Raw genomic sequence first — 25,758 nt, 5'->3', positions numbered from 1 at the left:
AGAACAGCTCATTTCCCCAAAGAGACAAATGCTTATGAAGTAGGGAAGCATTGTTCCAACTTGACAGGTTCTGGTTTATGCCCTCTGATTTCAGGTATTGCTTAAATTTGAAATATAGTTGAGAATGCCTCATGAAGGAAAATAGATTTACGGGATTTCAGATGGTGCATGTAATTGACACAATGTAAGAAAGGTTCTATGGCATGAGTAGTCAATTGGAAAAAAAAAAAAAATTAGAGGCCGGGGGGGCTTGCTTGGCTCAGAATATATCCTAGCCAACATTCCTTATGTGCTTTATAGTATGTGCTGCTCTATATCTGTATGTTGTTTTGTTAGACTATATTTGTAGTCCATTTTTTTCCAAATTCTTTATACTCATATTTCACACCAAAAGTTGAAAAAACCAAACAATTCTGTTTTCCCAACTTCAGATGACTGTGGGAGACTTCATTTTTTTCCTATAAGTAATTAAGCAATAAAACCTAACCGGTGGGTGTGCATATTGTGTAACTTCCATAAAACCTGGGGTGTGTCAGGAGGTAAAGAGAAAAGGCAGAGCCTTCAGCCATCATCTATTGTGCTTATTGCCTAAGAGCCCTTTGCTACGTATACCTCATTATCCCCCTAAATTCCAGCATTACAGTTTGCAAAAATACAGGCTAGTCTTAAGCTCAGAATTACATGTGAACACCACCCAGAAGCTTTAAATCCTTCCTACCGTGCTTACTTGATAAGTTAAAGCAACTCCTGGGGAAAAAAAGCAACACCAAAAACCAAAAAACAACTTTACAGTAAAAATTATACTTGCCAAATGTTTGGATATAGTGTCAAATCAATTATAATTCCTTAGTACAATAGGAAAAAAATACTATTTTCATTTTATGTTCAAGTTACCTCCTACAGCTGCAGAGGTAGGAGAATCTCCAGAAAGATTAAAAAGAAAAACTCTTTCCAATTCAACAGCTATCATTCATGGATGCAGAAAGACAGGAAAACAACTGTAGGAGCAGAGCCATAAGTAGGCAGTATCCGTGTACAGTACTTTTCAGTTGAAAACCATTAACCGAGACCCGTGAGTTATTAGTAATGTTTTGCAGCAGCAGCCTGCTTTGAATTTGAAGCCTATTTGCAGATGCTCTGGCCATGCCCACCGGCAGTGAAATGAGGAAGGTTCCTTCCTTCTCTGGAAAGACCTGGTTATAGTCATCTGTGTACACGCCAACTCCAGGTTCCCTTGCTTCGGTTCGTGTTACTCCTAGATAAATAAAGTAGAATCAAACAGAAGTGCCTTCCCTCCTTAATAGAAATAACCAGCATCAGACATGACATGTTTTTGCTTCATTCTGCCTTTATTTTTGCTAGTTGTGGATAGAAAAAACCCAAACTGTCATTCGTCCCACTGTACAACCACAATTTTCTCTCTCCGCTCTGAGATGATTTTCAGACTTTCTTCCTGGCTTTTATTTATACTTGAGCAGATCCAAATTCTGACTGCCAGGCACTAGCAAAGTTGCTTTTTCAGCACAGAAATCTGGGTGTTCCACACTAAAGAAAAAGAGACAGAGTTAAAGCAAAGTGGTGTTGAAATCTATGCTAGAAGTGACTTTTCCGTCTAGAATTTTTCCCAAGAATTACACGCCTAAAGCAAATGAAAATCCCACAGACTTAATGGGAATGCAGTAAGTACCCACACCATGGACTCGAGTAGCTCTTCATCCAGGAGACAGCCCCAGACACCTTTCTCTTTATACCATGCTTTACCTCTGCCATTTCTCAGATGCTCCAGGTGACTAGCCCCTGACAGACTTAATTAATATTGCAAAATAGTGTCACAGAATTTAATTGAATGTAAATGGGAAGCAATTAGATGGATTATGTAGGCAACTGAGTCTTGCACAGTGTACGTATGGAGAGTATGGGATTAAAAAATGCAGTAGAAGTAATTTAAAATGGGGGTTGTAATTTCCTTAATGCAATGAATTACTTGGTCATCTGGAGAGAGGTCAGAGGATCGTTTTCCAAATCCTAAAATGAACACTAGTGAATAAAAGTGCAAGCAGCAGCGTACCAGACTTGTAAAAACTGGCTGCTCAATTTAAAAGGTGCCTTCTGTGTCACCGAAGGGGGAATGACCTGGGTGCTTCAATGTATGCATCCCGTGCCGTTTTTAGATGTGCTGGCTTATCCAAGACACCCGCACAAGACTGGCAAGTCTGAGGCAGATGAGAAACTGATGGCTGCTTGGAGTGGCCATTGGGGCCAGGTGTAAGAGGGTATCTGAAATGGCACTAAATGGCTGCGTTTAGGGAACTGACTCCCCTGTGAAGTATAAAATTTGCAGGTATAATCTGAGTTTCTGTACCTTTGAGGCAGTGTCCTGAGTATTACTCACAAGTACAAGCAAAGGGATTCCAGCTTGTCTGTGGGCAGAATCCACCCGTTGTGTTACGTGCTCCAACGTGCCCCTCTTCACAGTCTTGTCATGCGTGTCACTGCATAGCACACTTACCATGTGTCTGTAGGATTCTTGCACTATTTATAAATATTATAAAAATTCTCCATCTCTGTGTAACTGATACCCATCTGGAAGTAATTTGCAGATGATTGCAATGGCAATGGTCAGAGTCAGCGAGGAGCAGACCACCAAGGGTTTTGCCACAGCAGTTAATGAAGTGTATTCTCCAGAAAATGTTAACGTAAATATGCTGCAGCCCTGAACTTGATACAGAAAGTAAAAATCCTTGAAGAACTTGGCCACAGTTTTCTAACCACACCTTAAAGTATTTATAGAAAGCTAGAAGAGGGAAATACAGTTAGATAATGCAGTGTTTTTAGAAAGCAGAAACCATTTTCCAGTGTGAATTTTTAACTAGAAGAGCCAGGCTGTGTTATGTTTTGATGCTCTTCTAAATCTTTGTCGTTCCTTCTAATATTTAAAGTTATCTAAAGTAGTCTGAATGTTTTTAACTGTATGATTTCCATTCACTCTATTTGTGAATGATCTGCTGGATTAATTACGAAGGCACTCTCTCATCAAGGAAGGAAAATAAAAATTATTTTTATTCTTGGCCAGTTTTCCAGTCTGGCTTCAGAAACTTGAACCAATTGAATAAAGCAAAAGCCTCCTTGACTTAATGACATTTCACCGTTGTTATGATTTCCACAGTTAACTCTTAAAATTGTTGTTGTCTTATTTGCCCTGCACAGGTGGGTAAGGTTTCAGGTTTAGGTGATAAGGCTTTGGCTGTCTGGTTGCAGGTCCATGTGAGAGCCGGTAGGAAGGCAGAGGACAGCAAGCTGTCCTGCTGTCTGTCTGTAGGTTGCCCGTGGCAACATGGTTGTCTGAAGGGGAGCACTGGTCACCTCCCAACCAGTCAGCCTCGGAGCCAGGCTCTGACCTTCTCCAACAAGGGTTAGGGAGGATGCTCTCTGACTGGTGGGGTTCTGAAGACCATATCCTCCTGCCCAGTAATGCTGCAAGGAAAACAATCGCTCTGGAAGGCACCAAGAGACAGCAGTGCTCGATTGCCTTCCCAGTGTGTGCTGATGCCAGGGTCTGTTGTGTTTCTGGTTTTGTTCACATATGATATGGAGCAGTCTCTCTTCTGTGACACTGCCCTCAGATATTTTTTTAATCAGTCAAGGGCAAACTTAAAGTTTTTATTTAATCGCTGGTGGTGAAAATGGTTAGGGAAATAAAGTGATAAAAGGAAGATTTAGATCAGTGTAAGTTTTTTCTTTTCTGAAAGACAATGTTAATCTGCTTCTTGAGAGATGAATAAACAGAAAGCAAGAGAGAGCGCATGTGCAACTAATTTTTCAGGAAAAGAAATAGTACACTAAGAATTTGCTTGACTAGTTAATTATATCTATGTTGATTGCAACACTAAGAGATCTGCTTAAGCATCTCAAACCCTTCTTCCCCCCCCCGCCGCCAGAGTCTCTGATCATGGTTTTTAATTGACAAAGTATATTTTAAGAACATAAGGATTAATTAAAATGCATACTGGCAGTAAAAATGAGGTGTTTCTGCCATAAGGTTGTAATCAGGAAGTATCTGCAAGGGAAATGTCTAGAGTTATTTTTCCTCTTGACTGCAGCTGAAGATGACCACCTGGCTGAAATGTCACAGCTGCTTGCTTTTGTAGTATCTATTTCAGTGTGTAATTTAGATGGTCCCCTTCCTTCTAATTTCTGCATCAGCACCGAGTTGTATTATCCTTGGGGAGGGAGGGGGAGTGTCTGTCTTTTTTATTACTTTGGTTTTATGAATAAGGCATGTCTTGGAGTTCTGCCAAGGCCACCAAGGCTGAGCTGTTAGTTTGGGATGCAATGTCTTTCCTCACCTGGCTGTGGAGCGTTTGGTGGAAGGAGGTTTTTGTGCTTCAGTGCTAGGTCTTTCAAAATGGTATTTTCAAGGTAGCGTGCAAACATTGATGAGATGGTGCAATTCCTCTCCCTTTCGTAAACATGAGTAGTCGCAGGATTTGTAGTGGGAAGCTGGAGACAAAGGGCTTGTTTTGAGTAGAGAAGGTAAGGGTGAATCTTCATGAAAAAGTTGTCCTGATGCCTTGTGTTAGCCAACATGCGGTAACTGAGGCTGTGTGTGGTTAAGCATCCTTTTGTGAAACTAGCTGGTATGACTGGAGACGTTACTGCCCCGTATCTGTCCCTTCAGCCCCACCACCAGCAGAGCCTGAGGAACAAGCCCAAGAACTCTCTTCAGCTGCTTTTTTACAAAGGCAGCCAGTGTAGATGTCCCCTGTTGGTATTTCAAAAATAGCTGGCTGACGTTGGGTTGGAAGCTGGTGGGTGCTCTCCATCCGTCTGCCAGCTCTGAATATTTGAACAGCTGGAGGAGGCAATTTCCTCAGTTGCTCCAGCTTGAATTCCAAGAGGTAAAATTCTAATGCAGAAAATGCAAGGTGTAGGTTTCGCTTGTGGTAGCAAGTTAAGAGCCTAAGCTTCGACTTGACCGGCTAGCATGCATTAGAAACATTTGCTGCCTTGTGTGCGCCGGAGCTTTAGAAAGTGTGTCGGCATGTTGTAACTTGCACCTTCAAATTCTAGTCAAGACAAACCTTTAGGCAAAGACTCCCAAGTAGAATTAACCACAGTCAGCTAAGATATTTTTAAACATCACCTACTTGGTCTGCACTAGATGCTAAATGATGTTTAAAAACACGTTGGCCAACCTGTGTTTAATTAATGTTTTCTTATCTATGCGAGTCCTAAATCAGTTTGATTCTGGATGAGTTTCAATCCTGCTGACACGAGAACAGTATTTCTGTAGCTTAGAAGGTTCTTGCTGTGCTTAACAGTTGTGTATTTTTCCTTTTTGTGGGGACAGATGCTAGTAGGTTGAGTAAATCCCATTGTTTTTAGAAGATGAGGATGTTTCTTTCCAGTTTGTGTTTCTACACATTCATTTCAAAAGTTGGCATGGTTGTGCATAAGGATCTGGAGACTGGTTATTCTGCTGCAGGTACATTTAGAGGGAAATGAAACTTTTTCCTTATCTGTTGGTCTTCGAGATTCAGTGTTCAGCATTACTTTCACATGCACACGCACACAGGAGCTGGCTTAGCTAAACGGCCTGGAGGCTGAACTTTTCTGTGTTAAGCTTCAAGACCATCTTGCGAGCCTGAATTTATTATGCTGCCTGAGCTGCCAGTTTGGGGCTGTCTGAACATAAAAACCAGGTAAGAAACTTGTGGAGGCTGAGTGGTAGCCTCAGAAGCTCTCAGGGCTGTGTCTCTTCAGGTAGAGTCCCCACAAACAGCGCTCGTACCGTGCAGTTCACCTCCTTTTTTGGTTTCAGGAATTGGAGCGTGGGACAAAAGATGTACGTGTGCAAGCAAGCAGGCAGCTAGTTCCAGGCTCAAGCATCAAGAAGAGTCACAAAAGCCTTAGGTATTCAGGCAGAGAAGCAGAAAAAACAAATGCTGTATGTTGGAGGTCAGTGCATCATCCCCGTACTCTGAGAAAGTAATTGAGTGCATCCTGTCGTCATAGCGTCTCGGTATGACGCTGGTATGTTACCATAAGAAGACATGGTGAGGAATTAAATCATTCTTTTACCTCCTTTCCTTCCTTCCTCTTGGGTAGTTGTATTTTGGTATGTGTTTTGTGAGTACTGAGGTACTCTTGTCTAATGAGCATTGGCAGATTTTATCCTGGCACAGAAGTAGTAGCCTGTACTCATGTAAAGTTCTTTTCCTGCCCTTCCTATATAAAAGTAAAATTCTAAATGACTCTGATAAAATACTTGCTGCTTTTTTTTTTTTCAGCTGGGGCAAGTTAACAGTTGACCCAAATCTGAAACAAAGAATCGTATTGAAAATTACTCCCGTTTCTCTAAGGTCATTCACTGTGGAGATGTTTAACCTGGGTCTTGTGTGGGCCCAGTATGTATCCGAAGCGGTTAGAAAACTGGTAACAGAGGTTTAATTGCCAAATATGTGTAGTTTGAATCCACTTCCACATTTTGCAGCGTCACTTGGTAGATGCATGGTTGTTAAAATGATCTTGTGCCTGGAAAGCCAGTAAATGCCAGGGAAGCGACAGCCTGGATGGACAGATCGAAGCAATTTTGAGGAGTTACTATCTCAACAGTGATTTTTTTTTTCCCCACACTCTCGTGTCTAACTATCAATATATTTCATGATATCAGAAACCTGAGCATCCAAATAGCGCTATCTGCTATAAAGCACAAATTTGTAGTTGATGCAATTGTTGCATCTCAGTAGATTGAAACTGAGCTTGGTTACTTTCATCTCTGCTTTACAGACTAGGTAAGTGAAACGTATTTATAGCCAGTGTATTGATGCTGGAACAGCTCCTGCCAGGTCAGTGTAGCAGCCCATCTGCTGATCCGCACAGGCAGCAGGGAGCCAGTCTCCCTTGCATGCTGCTCTCTGCGCTGACCCATGACGAAGTCAGTATCAAATCAACAGATTGCTCTAAGAGTGTCCGGAGTCCTCTGACCTGAAGCCATCAACCACAATGCCCACTCTGCTTTCTCAGCAGCTGGCTCACCACTGTGGAAGTCATTGCCATAGCACAGCTAAGTACCGTTGATCTCTCAGCATCCACAGCAAAAAGGATAAGTTAACACTAGACATGGCTTTTTCATGGGACAGGAAGAAGAAATAAAATCCTGAAAGTCACACAGCTCCCCCCTACTCTGCCACTGGAGTATTTAAGTTTGTGCATCACAGTGAGGAACATGGAATATTTGTCTCAGGTAGCTCCTGTTTGCTATTTGTGCAATGAGAAATTAGAGGGAAGTAGAAAACCAGAGTGGCAGAACCTAGATCAGCATGTGCAGACTCGCCCGAGTGCCTTGAGATAGCCATTGAGGGAAAGGTCTACCTGGCCTATGGTAGAGCAAGGGAAAGTTACCACGACCAAGTGCAAGATGTGTAAAGGCAATTAGGGACAAGAAGGTGCATTTTATAAAATGAATTCTGCTTTCTCCTTTGGAGATAAGAGGAATCAAAGTTGCATACTGCAACAACTTGTCATTAATGCTGTAGACTAGGTGTAACTAATTTTCAATACGATATGCTTACGATATGGTTGCTTATTTTTAAGACATGTCTGTGTTAGAAAATTTGTGTAAAATTTTGGTGTTTTTTCTGGAAAATACTAGTTGGGACTACAAAGACAGCTTGCTTCAACAGCTCATACTGTATAATAATTGGTTTAGCTTATATGTGTTTCTTTCAGTGCATATGTGTTGTAGCCTGTGGAGCTTCCATTTCAAGGAGGTCTTGTCCAAATACAGATACTGCTTGCACATTGAATGATAGGATGTATTTTCCATAGTTGGGAATTCTTGCTTTATTATCCATCATAATTTATTTTCCTGTTAATCAGAAAAAAAATAATTAATCTTTATGAAATTAAAAGGAAAATCATAGAGCCATATTTTGTCTTGCATTGGGTGCTGGTGACTCTTCCTGACAATTTAACAGTAGAACTTATGGACAGGCTTTAGACTTCTTTTAATTAAATCAGTTTTGTTTACTTAGACATTGAAAATTTTTAGACCAGGAATGCTGCATTTTGAAAACAAACTATTACCTGGAAGTTCAGTGTAACTTTGAGAAAGCTGTAGCTGCTAGAAGGGGAAGTCTCTGCATGAGAAGTGCCTGCTCAGCTGGATGGAGTTGCTGCAGCTTCAGTGCTGACTGCAGTTACAATTTTTTAAATAGCGGTTGAGGTTGTGTACTACTGAAACTACTGCAAGAAAAGAAGGGGACAAATGCATTTTCCATTAGCAGCAGCAGAATAAAGTATCCATTTAGTTACGCTAAATTGGCGTGGAAGAATTGAGAGTAATCTGTAGGTTATTGATTGGCTTCACAGCTGTGCAGCAGGCTGCAGCTGACAAAAGTCCCAAAGGGGCTGTTTGCTAATCACAGATAAGCAAAGTGGAGTTTAGCCCGGTGATATGGCTTCCATTTACCAGCCCGTCCCCTTCTGCATCTGCCCAGTGTGGGCAGGAGCCGCCTGCGCAGGTGTGTGCCCTCGCCAGGCAGGGGATCTCTGTGCGGGGCAAGCAGCCAGCCCCTGGTATTTTCCTGCAAACGGCTGTACCTCTCATGTAAAGCTTCACCCCTTGATGCCTGACCTATGGCATGTAACTATGCATCATCTGTTAAGAAAACCAAATTTTGTTCCAAAGTGGCTGCCTTTCTAGAATAAGTGGAACCTGAAGCTCTTAAGTTTGAGAAAATTTAATCGATGATAACCAGCAAGTGAGTCTGTAAGGCATTTTCAAAGGTAACTTCTGTTGCAGGAGAACATCGAGTAAAATTCAAGTTTGTGTAGGAAGCACAAAGAACCCTGAAAATGTTAGGGACAGGCGTGTAAGGATGGCAGAACAGTTTGATGGAAGGCAGCAAAAATGTAAAATTGCAGAAGTGCGAGTGGGGAAGCAACGGAATATTTTTTCCAATGGGATGAAAATAGGTAGGTAAAAGTTGGAGAGCTAAAAGGAGATGTTGCCTGGGCAGGCAGCCAGCCAGCGGTGGATGGTCTGAAGGCAACTGTGGAATGTTCAGCCTTGACTAGGTCTTGGTTCTTACCAGAAAGCAGCTAATGTAGAAATAAAAATAATGTATCAGGTGATTTATTATGACATGTCAGGATTCTAGTCTGTGTCAGTATTTGAATTTTCCGTGAGGAGGCAAGATTACAGTTGATCCATGGAAAAAGTAGCCAATGTATTGTTATCAGAGACAAGATGGGCAGATAAGGTTAGGAAGATCCCAGGATACCACCAAAGGAAAAAAAACACACACGACAGCAAAACCACTTTGTATAGGTGCATGAGATCTTCAGAAGGACAAAATGAGACCTAATTCTTTTTTCAAGTAACCTGAGGTTCACCACTATCGGGATGGAAGGCGAGCAGAGAGGTTTCCAAGAAGTTTGTACTGCATCCTGTCAAAATGAGAGTGATGGTTTTAATTGTTATGGACAAAAATGTATCCCTGGGATATCCTCCCTGGTTTTGGAGTGACACCAGTGATTAATTTGGTTCAGTTAACGTGCAGCTGGGTTGCCAGACTCATAATTGCAGAAGTTTTAATTTCCCAAAAGAGAGAAAACAGTCTTTGCTGCTTTCAGAAGAGTTTCAGTGCAAGAAGCTATGCTCCCTGTGTACTCTGGGAATGAGATAGCATGGAAGACTATTCCCCAGCCAGACTGTATCCCAATTTCTGTAATAACAACAAGGTCTCCTCTACATCTGGACATCATTTACTATGTCACTAAAAATAATGATTAGAGAGTATTGCTCACCTATGTATGACAGGATAGCAGAAGTATTTTGTCATCTGTATGTTCTACTCTATTATCCTGCTATGCTGAAAATTTATTTTGTCTACTTGAATTTGTCCAAATTTGCAGAATTTTTGTCCCATTGAACCACTCAATTTAATTTTTTTAAGTAAAAATAGAAGACTACAATTTTCAGTACCAAGCAATTACGAGGATATTGCCAACCTAGAAGAAAGATACTAATGTGGTCGTACGTTGCAACTGTGATTCTGCTGGAGACGCCTCCAAGGTGTAACTCGGCTGGGCTAATTCCGGATACCTGCAGTCTTGGCAGAGTTTGCAAGCAAGGGGAGTCGCGATTGAGTTAGCAGGAAAACTCTTGGTCAGTGTGATACACATTTACACCCCACTTCAGGTGATCCCTGCTGCTGGGTCTGTGTACATTGAGAAGTAAAAGACAGCAAATTATTTTTTTTTTTGGTGGCCTGTAGCATAGCAGGGCACTTCACAATAGTTTATTAAATTAAATCTTTACTGTCTTTGTGGACAAATCTGTTCTACAGTCCTCTGCTTTTCAGAAAAAGAGCTCTAACTAATGGTGACGCGCCTTGACTCAGTAACTATAGGTGAACTTTCAGACCAGCTCTCTGAGAGTCTTTCCACTCAAAATGAAGGGATGGATGGGTGCTTGGCGCTCCGTAGCGTAAACGCAAGGCTGCCTTCGGGTAGCTTCGTAGCAGTGTGGAGTTGTCCCACCATGGGCTTGTTCCCAGCAGGTCAGCGAGTCTTGTTGCAAAAAGATGAAGCTTCCTTCCTTTCTGTTGTGCTGGAGTTTGGGGCTTGGTAAAGCTGTGATTTTTCCTTAGCCCTTTTACTCTGTGTGTGTGTGTGTGTGTGAGAGAGAGACAGAAGGAGAGAAACAGAGGTGCTTTTTAAGTATTTTATTGCTTTAAACATTGTATTTGAAAATCTGAATGTGACTGTTTTAGAGACATGCTGAAAGGAGGTAACGTGGTAGACCTGACTGGACGATTGCAGTGGTGTCTTAATTTATATGCTGTACGTGCACTATATTCTATTAATTTTTCATTTCTCTCTTTAAAATGAATCTGGTTATGTAAAGGAGAAGTCTTTCCATCCTCCCAGCTGCTGCGTGCTGCAGCAGAGGGAAGCATGTTGAGAGCGGCGTAGGATGCGTTGGTCTCTGCCTGCTGGAAAGCTGCAGTCGAAACCTCCTAACGAGCAGCCCCGCCCCCCAAGGCTAGGACATGAATGATAAAATGTATATTTGGCAAAGTGATTAGTAAAGCCTTTGCACACTTGGCTAGTTGTATCCTGTTTCCTGGAAGGTTGCCAGATGGGGGAGAAACGGAAATGTAATGGATTGCAGGTTGGGTTGTTGGTTTTTTTTTTTTTCTTCCCTCCTGTTGGTTGGTTGCAAAAAGGCTGAATAAACAGGAGTTGCCTTGAGGCAGGCGAAGTCTTGCTATTTGAAGTCACGCAAGCCTTGCTCTGGCTCAGCTGTATTTTGTTTCCAGTGCTCTGTAGGTTGTGTTAGTGACACTCGGTGAGGCTGGGGGAGGCTATTCAACTGGATTTAGTTTAGCTTTTTTAAAACAAATCATAATCCCCGGCCTCTTCAGGGGGGAGGGAGAAGTTACGGCGGATGCCTGACGAGCTGCACACCAGCCCGCTTAATGGGGAGCCTGGGCAGAGCTGCAGCCAGAGCTGCCTGATGCACGTTTACCAGGGCTGCCTCTGCGTGGAGCGCGTGGTAGGTGATCAGCATCAACCAGGAGTGTTCGAGTGCCAAAGTAATTCGGTGCTACAGCCTCGGTTAAATTGTGCTTGACTTAAGGATTTTTGTTTTGATGTTTTGAACGCTTTTCAAAATAAACATGTGTTTTGCAGATCACTGGCTCTCTGGTGTAGAGAGCCAGCATATTTTATCAATATTTCCTTCTGTTTACAGTGAACTTCTTAGGAAATTGTTAAAAAGAAAGCCATGAAATATTGCAAACCTCCCTCCATGTCCCCCCTATATAAGCTGACCAGATACGGTCAGCTACTGACAGCAAAATGGATTTTGGGGGAGTGTTTAGTTGCCATCTGGAATTTTTCATTCATGGTAAAAATCCAAAGTATTTGAAAAATCATGTCACAGCTCCGAAATCCCGAGGTTGTTTGCAGACAGGAGATTTCAAGAATAAGTGTACATTAATTCCTTTTTTTCTTTTCTTATTTTTTTCCCTTTGTGGTTTCAGAGCTCTTTGGTTACATACAAGCCTCGCATACAAGCTTTTCTCAGCAGTCAGGAGATGTCTCTTCTCTTTTTTTTTAATACAGAAGAAGCTGTGAGATGTAAGCCTGCTTGTAGTCATGTCAGAGCCATAGCTATGGTGATCGGGTGTGTGTGTGAGAGTACTAGGACTAAATACCAAGGTCTACTTTAACAAATGATAGTTTCTAAAATTGAGTAGTATCTGCTGCTGCCGTCACCTTCCTCTTCATGAGAAGCTGCCCTCTTCTCCCTTGGTTTATAAATAAAGCCATCTACCTTTGACAAATGGATTTGATAAACATACCTAGCATCCTTTCTATCAGGCAGCATTTTATTAAGTCATTTAATTCAGTTGCAAGCAGATTTATGTAGGCATCAAATGCTTTGGGTAATCTCTTTTATGTAGTTAGGGACTAAGATGATAACGTAATAACGTTGCTATGTTCTGGCAAGCTGATATTTTAGATGATGCTCCTGTTATTTCCTTCATTTGCCTCTTTGAAATAGTATTTTCCCCTTAGTGTAGCTGGCTGGCTTCACAGTGCCCTGTAATGGCAGAGGTGGGTTTTGATAGTCTGTAACCTTTATTAAAGCGCATTGACTGTTTTTTATTTAAGTGTTTATCAACACTGACTGCATTGTACATAGTATTTCCACCGGATGATTTCATTGTACAACCTTCTCCAACATCACTTTGGCTTAGCTTGGATATAAAACAGAGTCTGAAAGCAAATACTTTGGCTGAAGTGATGGCATCTTTTGGCTGCTGTGGATCACCAGGTGTTCTGCATTATTGTCTTTTACCCTCAATAAAATACCTCGTGTCACAGTGATTAGCAGCTCAACAAAGGTTGGACCACACAGGGTCCTGTGCTGGCCAGGATAGAGGTAAAAAGGTTGAAGAAAAAAAGGAGTGGGGGAAAGGGGAATGAGCTATTTGAAAGCAGCTGTTTTGGCTGCTGTTTCTGCTTTCCTGCTTTGTCTTCTACAGTGTCTCCTGTATTTATTACTTCTAATATCAGGGTGGTTTGCACAATTTACTTTGTGTTAGTATCTAGCAGTCCAAGTCTGAAACGGGCCACATCTTGAGATAGAGTGAGTATGGCCCAGAATCCTGTTGCCTTTCTCCCTCCCCCAGAACAGTTTCTCTTCTGAAAAGTTTGTCCAAATAGCTGGCCAAAAAGATGAAAGATTACCAAGATTATGTCTTGGTAATGTCAGCAGGCATCCTGTCAACTGTCAGCACTGTGAACATGTACTGCCTGCCTGCAAATATTGCCTTCACGTTTGGGATTCTTGCAGAAACTTTTCCCTGCCTCGCGCTATCATCTAGCTATTTTTACTCAACTGCACAGTTTCTTCAGAAACTGCTGTGTAGATTAAAAACACATGGGTACGAGAGCATGTGTTTCAGCAGAGCAATGCTGAAAGCCAGAGGACTGTGTTAATAGTTGATAAATGCACTTTTCAAAACTAGTACCGTAAGAAGATTCTTTATCGTTCTGGGGTGTGTTTTTTCTAGCATGTTTGCAAAAGTATATCCATGAGGCTGAGGAACGCGTTCTCGTCGTTAAAAATGTGCGATGACTGAAATAACCGATGCAAACTAGGGAGGTTATGAATATGGCATAGTTGGATGCAAAACGCATAACTGTTTGCAAGATTTGATGTATTGGTGATTTTCCTCATTAGATGATTGTAGAAGTACTGTATTTTGTGACTGAAATTATTATTGCAATTTTTTTCCAGGCGACTGGCTGGCAATGACCTTTCTTTTATCCATCCGAAGGCCTTGTCTGGGTTGAAAGAACTCAAAGTTCTGTAAGTAATCGGGTTTTAGAGCTTCATAGCTAGCTGTATGCTTTCTTAGTGCACAGCCAGCCTGTTCACTAGTGGACTGGATTAATTTTCTTTCCCCTTTTTCCGCTGCCCCCCTGCACAGCTCTCCTATTTATTTTTTTTTTTAATAAAGCCTGCTGTAAGTGGTGATGATGAGCAGCAGTCAATTTGACTAAACTCTAATTACTTCATTTAATTAGAACACTTTCTTCTGTGGTGTATCGTGTAGCAGAAGAATCCTAAGAAGGAAAAATTCTAAAAAGGACATGTAAAGCTTTTTGTTCTCCACCTCCTCAGCTTGGGTACCCTGGTGTTATCAGGTAGTACTGGTAATTACAGAGATGTAAAATAGTGTTTGACCTTTGAATTGTCCCCTACCGGTGACTGAAATAAATTCCATAGTTTGATGCTTCTTTAGGTGAAAATGACTTATGATTGGGGAAAAAAAGTGTCACGGAAAAAAAGTGTCACTAAAAAGAAAAATTAGAATTGTATGCCCTGTTTCCCATATCCTGTTTTGCTTTCTGAGATAAGAATATTCATTTCAACTGTTTTCCCATAGCTAAGGATAAAAAAGAGCTTTTTGGTGTTTGGGGTTTTAAAAACCTGTATCCAGAAATTGTAGCGTTTATGCTGATGTAAATATTTCCAGTTGCTAGTAGGGTAATAGATAGTTAATGTAACAGATATTTAAAAAAACTAGTGGAAAAGGACCCCGAGGGTGTAAAGAAAGAAGCATAAACAAACAGCATAAGCAGGGTACAGATTAGGAAACTGCCCATCTGCAACGCTGCTTAATGCGCCAAGGCTCTTGAAGCTCCATTGGGATAGTCGACACTGGAGGTGCCTTGAAATTCATAGAATCATAGAATCATTTAGGTTGGAAAAGACCTTTAAGATCATCAAGTCCAACCGTTAACCTAGCCCTGCCATCCCACCACTAAACCATGTCCCTAAGCACCTCGTCTGCCCGGCTTTTAAATACCTCCAGGGATGGGGACTCGACCCCTTCCCTGGGCAGCCCGTTCCAGTGCCTGACAACCCTTTCACTGAAAAAAATTTTTCCTAATGTCCAACCTAAACCTGCAGTTCTTGAAAAATTTGGGACTTCAATATTAATTAACAGTTAACTTACTTGTCCACTTGCATCTTACCCCAGTATGCACCAAAATCTAATAATATTTTATAATGTGTGGGATCTCAGTCACTTAGATTCTCTTCAGAAAAGAACTCATCATGCAATGGTATGTTGTCCCATAAGAGAAGTTCTTAAAAACCCCTCTAGCATAACTTAACTCAGCTTGGCTCTAGTTTCGTTCTGTGTCTTTTTAATGTTATGCCCAGAGGTGCTTTGTTGTGAACACACTTTGTAAATTAGATTGTTAATGCATTGTGTATTGATGCGGCTTTAAGAAAAATTAGAGGTTTGTGTATTTTGTAGCATGTATAGGATGATTTCATAAGAAAATAATAAAATATCATTCATTGAAGCAAATTTGTACTCATGTTAAGTTGTTCAACTTCTTCAGTGAGTTCCCAGGGGAATTTCAGTGCATTATGTCAGAGGCTTGTTCTCTGCAAATTAGTGCAGTTAATTAATGAGTTGTAAATAAAACTGAAGTAGACCATTTTCTTGTTTCATCGCTGCCTTTGGGTGTCTGGTCTTGATAATTCTACATGCTTTTCTGTATGCTACAAATCTGTGAAACCATAAAGGACCGTGGGCTCTTCTGTCACCTCTACTGTTGATAAAGTTTATTGTCAAGTTCTACTTTACTAACACAGTGGATTTTTACAGAACCCTACAGAACAATCAGCTGAAGACTATACCTAATGAGGCCATCAGAGGATTAAGTGGTTTACAGTCCTTGTAAGTTTTCTTCCTTTGTTTTTGTTCTTGCATTGTTTCCAGGTTCCACTTTCTGTCACTTTGCAAATATTTGCTTCATTCTGTAGAGGTTTGAAGTATAATCATATATGTGTAACAACATACCTGGACTTTCTGATGTTGCAGTTTCAACAGGAGCAAAGTTTCCCAAGTAAAGTTCCTAAGGAATTCTATTTGTCATCTTTGGTGGGGTGACCCAAATCCAAACTCTTTCAAAACCCAAACCCAGGTACACAATTGCTGTATAAATCAGTGGTGGCAGAGTTAAACATTTATCATCCTTCTTGCATGTCCTCAGGTGTTTAAGCAATTTTAAAATGTTGTGCAAAAATGAATCATGCCCAAGTCTTTTGTATCTGGAGGAGGGAAAGGGCTTTCTGGGAAGAAGTATTGCTTGAGACATGCATAGTATTGGTTTTACTGGAAGGTGTTGAAATCACAGACAGTTATGAACACCTCAGCCATTATTGCTAGTTGCTCATAAGATATTTCACATGTGCTTATACTATCTCATGGCTTATTATGTTTATAAAGCATCTTAATCAGACCTTAATAGTTAGTTACAGCTCTCTAGGTGGTAGATGCTTATCACTGTGATGAGGAGGTGGAGGGGGGAAGGGCTTCAAAATTTTTTCCTCCTTTCTGCTTACCTACAGAGAGAGGGGGCAGATTATCTATTCCCTCTGTGCCAAAATTCACGTTTCTGGCCGAAGATCCTGTTTCTTTCAGTGTTGCATCAGATTAGGAAATAGTTTTGCAAAAAAAAAAATAATTTTTTTTTTTTTCAAAATAGCTTTGAAAACTGTTGCACAACTTTTTTGCAAAGGTGCTTTCTGCATTCCCTAAACTTGGAGGTTGGCCACTACCTTTTCATAGTTGCTCGGGTATTCCCGCCTTTTCCATCTGAAGAAAGCACAGTAAGCAGCACGGGGCAGAATAAGATGGGCTGCAGGTTATCCCGCTGGGGCGTGGGAGTTTGTGCAGCGCAGGGACGTTGCCACCTCCCAGCACAGCCACAGACCTGCTTCTGGTGGGCTGCTTACCAGCAAGAGGATCTCCTGCGTGCGACGGCGGGCGTGGGAAGCACGCAGCTTACAGCAGGAGAGAGCAGCGAGTTTTGGTGCCATGAGTTAGCACAGACTTTTCCAGGTTTTCCAAGAGTAGGACGCAGGCATTTCCATTTGCAGTAGGATTTAGGGTTTCCATTTGCAGCCATTTTGCCAATTTAATGTCCACGTTTCCCTCTTGTTTTAGTGTGTGTGTGTAGAAGAGGAAAATGCCTCGGTCTGAGGGCTGTCGTCTGCTTTGTGCAAATGCTATGCATTGTAATAAAAATTCTTCAAATTATATGATATGAACAACCCTTTAGTAATTATTTAAAAAAAACAAAACAAAACTCCTTCCTGGCTTGCAGCATTTCTGTGGTGCCAAACAAGAAACTACTTTAGTAAATACTTTTGTTGCCTACAAATCATCCGTTTCATTTTTGATGAGCATGCTTTTTTCTCTACTTACTTACAGTAATGTTTGTTCTCTAATTAAAGTTTAAAACATTAAATCTCCAGTGGCTGGTTTGCTGGTGGTTTTATGTGCAAAAGGGAAGGGACAAAATTAAGAGAAAAATTATAAATGTATAAATTATGCCAGCATATCTCCATATCTCTTTTTTTTTTTTTTAAATTCATGTATTATTAATATGATTGGAAACATTTTAGTTGTTGGGAAAAAAATCATGGAACGATTATGTAACATTGTATAATGTAACCAGTGTAATCGCTTGATGTAATATCGTTATAATTAAAATATAGTAGTTACAATTTAAAGTGCAGTGAGGTTTCTCTTTGGTAAGCTTCATTGTTCACAGGCAAATGATAAAATGAAATTTTAGGAAGGTGAAAAAGGAGAAAATTGGGTTAGTAAGAAGGAAGCTACGTTTTACTTCTTTTTCTGAGGAAAACCAGATTGAATTTTCAGAATAGCTGTTGTGGTGGGCAAATCTAGTCTGGAAGCCGTCAGTGTCAGAAGCTCCAAAAGATTTTTCTTCCAACGGCATTGATCATGCTTTGGGTTGTCCCTCTCTCTGTTCCTGAGAGGGATATCTGTCCGCATTGCAAGATCACCATAATTTGTTAGACTTGGCAGCAATTTGAGAATAAATTGGGTTTTGAGACAAGTATGGTGAGAAATGTAAAGCATTTTTCCTATGCAATTTGTTTACTTCACCAGAATGCATTTCTGGTTTTTTAACGAATTTAGGTAAAGCTTTCCATTTATTGCATCACTCATAAAATTACAGTGTAGTTATGCATATCCCCTACTAATGTAGGGAGCACCTTCTGGCAAAGGAATGTAGGACTGGTCCTCTGGATTTTGTGTGTGAACATGGAAACATAAGTGCCAATATGCTGCTTTATTAATTAAAAAAAAAAAAAAAAAGAAAAAGAAAAAAGGAAAAAAAGGGATTTATTTTTCTTTCCAAAGGAATTTGTGTCAAAAATGGATTTAAAGCTCCTGAGCTGCTATGACCTTCTTCTAAAACAAATAACGCCTTGCAGAATGTATGTTAGAAAAAGTACTTCTACCTTTTCAGTATGTAATCTCCATCCAAAACCTGCAAGTTTAAACATCACTTAACTGACTCTCTTTTGGCAGTTTCCCAGTTTGCTCTGAAGTAGGCTTTAGGGGGATTTTTTCTTGGTGAAGACACAAACTACTTGCTCATAAAACTTTATAGTATATTGATAATCATTTGGTTCGCAACTTCTGTTGAACTATCCAGTTTCTCTCTCAATGCGCTCCAATTCATAGCTGCGTAGGAAGGCTCTTGCCACACTGTATGTATTAACGAGCCCAGTAAACATACCTGGGTGGAAATAAAGAAGATGGTTACAGGAGCTTCATGATCTCTAATGTTTATATTGTAGCTGGCGAGTAGCCAGCCTGGTTCAGAATACTAAACGACAGCTCTTTATTTTCTGTTTACATTGGATATTTTCCCAGCTCTGGCCTCAGAAAGAGAGTTAGAATAGAGTCCTTTATTTATGGAGGTGAAATTTAGCAAAATGTTAGAGTTTTACTGAGTGGAAACTCACTGTGTAGCACCCCAGAAGAGTTTATCTGGCAGGTTGTATTCTCCCGTTCCTAGATGCCATGTTGTCTGGGATGGCACTACAGAGGCAGAAGGCACCGGTTGCCCAGCTTCTGCCCATGGCTTTTGGTAGCAGAAGAACCTGACAAATATGGAGCTTCACAAATGTAAACAATAGCCCTGATGCATTTCAGTTACTGCAAAGCATCAGCAGTCTGCTTTTGTTATCACAAGGTAATGAAGTGGTGTACTTCGTACTTTAGAAATGGTGTCAGGGAGGTTAATCGGCGATCCAAGTGTCATACCGAGACCCAGCAGTGGTAGAGCAGTGTGCCACTCCAGCAGCGGGTGCAGAGCCGGGAAGGTCTGGGAAACCATTTCGGAGGGTCACTTGTTTAGGTGCCTTAGCATAAGAAGCATATTTGACTGAATGACTTTTGGGGTTTGGGGTTTTCTTTTTTGTTTTGTTTTTTTTTGGTAACACTGCTTTGACTCAGAATGTAGGTATTTGTGAAGTGGTTCTCTGAACTACAGCAACTTCTAGGGTTGCTCTAATTCACCCCAGAAAACCCAGCTACATATGAATTTTAAGTCATGGCACAGAATATTCTAGTACAGTCCTCAGCCTGTGATGAATACTGGAGCTATGTTGTTTAAACAAAGACTTTCAGATGCTTTGGAAAGCTGCTAATTTTAGTGGGCATCTGCCATCAAATCCAGGAATCATTTCTGAAAGCTTATCAATAGCTGCTAACATGTCAGAGACAATTTATGACAGTAGTTCAGGAATCACTGACTTACTGTCCCTGCACATGTGCACACATGCCCACACGCAGGGAATATCGGAGCATTCTGCAGCAACAGTTCAAAGCGCTGCAGCTACGCAGATTCCCAAATTGTGGGCATTGGGACCGTGCCAGCGTGGTACTCGACAGCGATAGCTCCTGCCTTTCTCTTTGTGTGGGTGTTCGCCTGAGCTGCGGGGTAAGTGTCTTCAGGCACGTGGTCAGCAGTCATTTTCTGCGGTACCCGGTAGCAGTTCTGGCTCCCGTGCCGGGCCCGCTCGCAGCCTCCGCTGCAGGATCATAACCAGTTTTGCAGTCTGCCTTCCTGTCTCAGAGGGCTGGAGCAGGATTGAGGCAGGGTGGCAGCAGGAGTCATAAATGTGTTGCACTGGGATGTGATTCTGTTTTCTGGGAGAGGGAGTTGGCTTGGCCCGGGTGGGAAAGACTGGGGTCCTGGCACGGGATTCAGAGAAATGAGGCCAGGGTCTTGCTTTGCAGGGCAAAAACGTATGGAAAAAGGGTGGGAACGGAGGATGGAAATGTATTTCAGTCAGGATACATTTCAAATATGCTATAGCACATATCTGCTATAGCGTTATTGTTTTCTTCTTTTAGGAAGGGTTATACAGATTAAGTTACATCTGTATTACTAAAAAAAAAACCAAACCAAAACCCAAATCAAATTTAGAAACAATCTGCTGGTACCATAATGAAACCGCACAGCTTTAAGTGATAGTTCACTCTAGTGACAACAATTTTGGTAATGTAAACCCTAAGCATGTTGAAGGGTGTTGGACGGAAGGAAAGATCCCTGAATTTGTAGAGGACGATGCGAATGCTGTCTTGTATCAAAAAATACACAGTTCTCCTCTAATTCTGCTAATTTTTTCTTAAAGTGTGTTTTATGGCGTCTGTTGATAATTTTGTGATTGTGGATTACAGAGTTTTGAAGGACAGGGCTATCTGTAAGGATAATTTTGTCTGGGAGACTGGAGGATGTTCATTAACAGCAGCGAGTAGATGAAGTCCAGCAGCATTATATGTTCGTATATGTAGTATGTAACTCCAACAGTGGCAGGTGGTTTTTCACCTAAACAACTTTCTTGTCTTCTCCAGAGGATTTTTTTAGTTCCCTGCTTTGCTGTTATTAAAGGGTTAAAGGGGACCAATCTTAAAGTGAGTCTGTGTTAAGCTATAGGATTAAACTATGGGAAAGGGAGAAATTCACACGTATTTTCTTTGTAACCTGCAAAACCAATACAGACTTAAGTATGTTGAATATGCTTTTCTCCCTTGCATTTTTTTTAAAGACTATAAGAGCAGGTTTGTGCTGAAAAACCTTTACATACGAACAGTTTAAATATACTGCTTCGTGAAGTTTACATACTTGCTGAATGACAAGAATCTCATTTTTCTATGCCATGAATCTCATTTTTCTATGCCATGTTCACTTTTAGAAGCTGTTCCGGTTTTGTTGAAAGTGAGGTATTTCTTGTGAGCTTCAGGAATCTCTGGGATTTTTGTAACTTTTTTTTTTCTTTTTTTTAAACTGCCTGGGCTTGCTTAAGGAATTGCTAATGTCTAAATAAAAATGGGGAAATTATTTAGAAACAGAATGATCAGAAGCTTAACTGGGATGGTGGAAGCTACACAGCCTGTAGGTAAAGATCAGCTGAATCCTCTATGGGTAATTTGCAGCCAACTCTGTGTGATCTCTGACTGGTACCATCTTAAACGTTTAAATGGAAGAACAGATATGCTGGCACATCAGTACTGCTGGCTGAAATAGCTTTGGCGTGTCTCATGAGTTTCTGAGAACTGCTGTAAATTTGCCTTTGAATAAAGCAAATCCTTGTATTGATGTTCTCAACACATGAGGTACAGAGAGCTGCTGCTTGATAGAGTAAGCAAATGCGCTGAGTATTTTAAAGTACCTCTGTTAACATGGTGGGTTTATTGCCTTGCATTGTAGCAGAATTTCCTAGGTACCGAGCTTATCAGTACTCAACTTGAAAACCTAAAAGTCTACTGCAGTGTTATTTGAGTGATTTCTTTGTGGTTTTTGAAGGAGCACTTTAAAGAGCAAAGTTCTTCAATGATTGCCATTGAGCAGAAGTGGTTTAACACAAGAGTTGGGAGTGATTTTCCTTTTATTAACATCAACGTTAAACTCTTGCTATTAGTACAAGGCTGTTAAAATTTCCCAGTTGCTGAAGCTTGGAAGGCCACATGTGGTTGCAGATGAGAGCTGGTGAGGCTAGGGTAGTAGCTGCAAACAAATCTGTGACGGTCTCCTCTTCCCAGGCAAATAGCATTACCAAAATGTGTGGTAGTACATTCATAATGAAGATCATCACTAAGATGACATAGACGAGATATGTATCACATCTGCAACACCCAGGTGGACTTCGCAGTGAGGAGCACAGCTGGCTTCCTGGGGAACACCCACAGCGATGGCCACTGGCGTGCCAGTGGTTGTTTGCCCCAGAAGAGCGAGGGTTGACCATAATGTGCCTGGAGAAACTACAGGATGAGAGTAAACCAGAGGAATTTCTTTCTTCCCCTACTCAAAGCTGCGGTTTTTGCAGCCTGGCTGCAGCACGACCCTGCCTGCGTGACCAAGGGATGCTCTGGCTTCCCTCTCTCACCTGGTATCTTTCGAAGGATGGGAAAAGAGTAAACCAGAGAAACAGCACCAGAGGGGCTGGGTGCACGGAGATGTGCGAGTGTGGTCCTGGAGCCTTCCTCATCGCTGGCCGTGAGGGATGCGGGCTGTAGGCAGCCTGCTCTAAGCAGTGCTGATGGCCAGCCCAAATGGGGCCGTGAGTATCCTTTCCTCTTGGCCTTTTTCTTACCCCGTAAGTAGATGCTGTGCCCGGTAGCAGTGCTGCTGTGCCCACTTCATTGGCAAACCCTGGCTTTTGTGCGAGTGTCTCGCACAGCAGTTTCTGCTGTGGTTTGGTGTGGTGCAGGGGTGCTTCCGAGACTGGGAGAGGAGGGGGCTTGGCTGGCTCCTGGGACATCCCAAGGAAACACTGAGGAGATGTGGTGATTTTTTTTTTTTTTCCCCCCCCCTTAAGCTCCCAATGCTTCAGAAAGGAAAAAAATTTGGTAAATTTATTCCTGCCTTTCCCCCCTGCCCCACTGTAATGTATTAAAAAAGCTGGATGCCATGCTGTGCTGCCTCCCAGGTACCTGCTCGCCATACAGTAATGTACTCCTGGCAGGCCTGGCCTGAGTTTTGCAGTGAAAAGCTGTATGAAAATTTGAAATATACTGGAGTCGGAATGGTAACTTTGTGTTTATATTACTATATTAATATAAAAAATTCAGATATATATGCGTGTGTTAGACTTTGGAACTTTTATTCATGAATTGAGGTAGAGTTCTTAACTAGTCCTACCGTTTCCTTAAAGCTGAGTTAATTGGTTGAAGACCTTTAAGTTGGTAAGTTCTCTACTTGTTCTAACAATATGTCAAATACTGATATAAGAGCTGCTGAATGTATAGGTTTCTATCATCCTCCTGTTCATTCTTATTGTGGAGGTGGAGTTTGTGTGAGGAGGGAACCTGACAGGTAATAAAAGTGAAGATGACAGCTCTGCAAGTGAACTCTGAATTTATAGACTAAAAGTAAAGGTCTCTCACAAGCCAATGCCTATAGGGAAGCTGGAATTGGAGTAGCTTCTGAAAGATTAAGGAATTTAAGTACATGTTGCAAGCTCTAATTTAAAGAACGCAGTCTTATCTTTAACACTTTAATGGAAAAGGACAGTCTTCGTAAATGTTCAGTCCAAGCGAAGAGTATTGCTTGTACTTTGCTAGTTATTGGAGCCAGTGTGTACTCCCTTGTCCCATTTTAAAGAACAGGTGTGGACCTTAGTTGAAATATTTTGTGGAAGTTGTCAAATATTTTAGGTTTGCTTTTCAGTTGTTTCAGAAAGTACTCCATTATGTGCATTTCACATTAAATAGAAACATTTCAGCTGTGTTTTGTGCATTGAACGTAATGTGGGTAAGCTTTGACTGTTTGGAAGAGGGGAAAAAATGACCATGGGATGTCAGGCTTACACTGAGAGGCATGAAGGAACACCAGAAAAATGTGGATGGGACAGAAATACCAAAGTAAGTTAAAAATAAGCCTTGAGGTATGACAACTAATAACAGAAATCCAGGACCAATAAATATTTTTTGTGTAATCATAATACCTGCTTTGGTTCTTTTGATGCTGTGCTTGTTCCTATAACGTTTGTAAATCACAGGCTTTCCCTTTAAAACTGTAAATGCAGACCAGTGAAAACTCTGGGCAAAACCCTGCATTTTCAGCTATTTTATTCATCTAACCGTTGGCCTCTGGGAAAACCTTGGGCTCGCGCAGTGATCTTCAGACTTGGAGATGGGGAGGTGGCTATGTAAATGGGGAGTGAAAGAAGAGACAACTAATCACAGCGAAATGTCCTGTCTTTCTGCTTGACTTAGGCTTTATGATTTGGCATCGCTAATTACTTTCAGCTCTGTTCAGACACCGCGTTTGTTAAGATGATGCCAAATGTTTGCAGAGAAGCGAGAGAGAGCCAGAAGAGCTCCCTTGTTCACCTCCCAAGCCTTCCCACTCGGTGACAGCAGTGGGTGGTAGTGGTGTTAGTTTTCCCCCTCAGTTTTACTGCTGAGGGCAGGAGAGGATGAACATGACAGGCTGGGTGGCCATGGGGAGCCATCAGTTTAAGATTCAATGTTATCCTGGGTATTCAATCTGTCTGCGCTGGGGGATGGAGGTCTTGGCAAAGCAAGCTGGGGATGAAGGGTCCATCTTCTCCATCCCCCTCTTTGTTCTCCCTGGCTGAGGGTTCGACTCCCTTGTTGCATGCCTCCGTCCTTCCTCTGGTCATCTTCTGCTTTAACTGTGGGAGAGGAGCAGGGCTTGGGGCTTCGGTGCGTGGTTCTGTTTTCCAAAGACTGCTTGAGGAAGTGGAATTTAGTGAGGAGTACCATGAAAGTACAAACATAGGCGTAGACAAGTAGTCACAAGGACTGAGGCCTCTCTCTTGAGTATGCTGCTTCCCCTGGAAAAAAAAAAGGGGGGGGGGAAGGCAGGGAGAAATTAGTTGAAGAGAAGACTCGGATATGTTTATTCCACTGGAAAATAATTCTTTTGATCTTCAGGGAGGTGTGTGAGTTTAGGAGAGAGAAGAAAGACAGGTAATTTCTAGTTTGTTTTTTTTTTTTTCTGAAGCAGAGCCGCAGGCTTTTTTCCTCCCCCTCCCCCTCCTTATTTTTTTATTATCATCAGACAATTAATTTCTCTGAAATGTTCCAGTCTCAGTGCAGCCTAAAAGCATTCAAACAGAATAGTGTACACACCTGTCAGACCATGGGGCAAATGATAAGGGGATGCCAGTATATGAACCGTAGGAATTAGCTCTTTGATGTACAGCTTTGGAGCTAATGGCACCTCACTCATCTCAGGAGAGAGCCTTTGACTGCAGACAATTTTGTAAGTTCCCACTTACACTGGTGCATTTCTTAGTTAATTTGATGCGTTTCTTGACTCTTTAGTAATGAAAATTCAGCTGCTGACTTATTTCCCCTAATAATTTGAAATATTTAAACCATCTCATCACAACAAAAAACCCTCTCTTTCACATAAATAGATTAAGTAAATTAATTCTTGATCAAGCTTGTTTTCTGCCTTTGAATTCAGCGTGTCCTTTAAGTACTGGGGTCCAGAAGCACTTCCACTGTTATTTAAGCTGTCATGACTGTGCCCAGGGACAATCATAGCGCAGTTGCTTGGTCCGCTCTGCCAGCCCAGAGAGGGATGGGATGAACGGCTGGAGGCAATGACTTCTTAAACTAACCCAGCTAGACTTTCCAGAGCATGTCTGATCATGGCTTCAGAAACACACACAGCGAATGCTTAATAGAGCTCAAAACCTGTGCTGATTCGTATCGTAATGAACATCGATGCTAATGGAGGAGCGTAGATGTGTTTCGTCTCCCCAGACAGCGGCGTACGTACTATGGCTGGTAGACCAGTCATTTCACAGCAGTTGCGCAAGGTGTTTTCTTCCACGTCTGCAGCGAA

The 25,758-nt window shown here is 41.6% G+C and overlaps 1 protein-coding gene across 2 annotated transcripts in view; it reads left to right on the top strand.

Annotated features, from left to right (window-relative positions):
- The window catches only part of LGR4 (leucine rich repeat containing G protein-coupled receptor 4), a 44,656-nt gene that overhangs the window by 1,092 nt on the left and 17,806 nt on the right, over positions 1-25,758 (top strand). Inside the window, exons 2-3 of one of the 2 annotated variants that reach the window (XM_035891191.1) lie at positions 13,823-13,894; positions 15,711-15,782. In XM_035891191.1, coding sequence (XP_035747084.1) covers positions 13,823-13,894; positions 15,711-15,782 — 144 coding nt within the window. The remainder of the gene's footprint in view (positions 1-13,822; positions 13,895-15,710; positions 15,783-25,758) is intronic. The other variant, XM_035891192.1, reaches the window with a different exon arrangement.

Source organism: Egretta garzetta, unplaced genomic scaffold (genome assembly GCF_000687185.1).
Source record: "Egretta garzetta isolate BGI_Z169 unplaced genomic scaffold, ASM68718v1 scaffold523, whole genome shotgun sequence".
NCBI lineage: Eukaryota > Metazoa > Chordata > Aves > Pelecaniformes > Ardeidae > Egretta > Egretta garzetta.
This window is presented reverse-complemented; position numbering and strand designations above follow the sequence as displayed.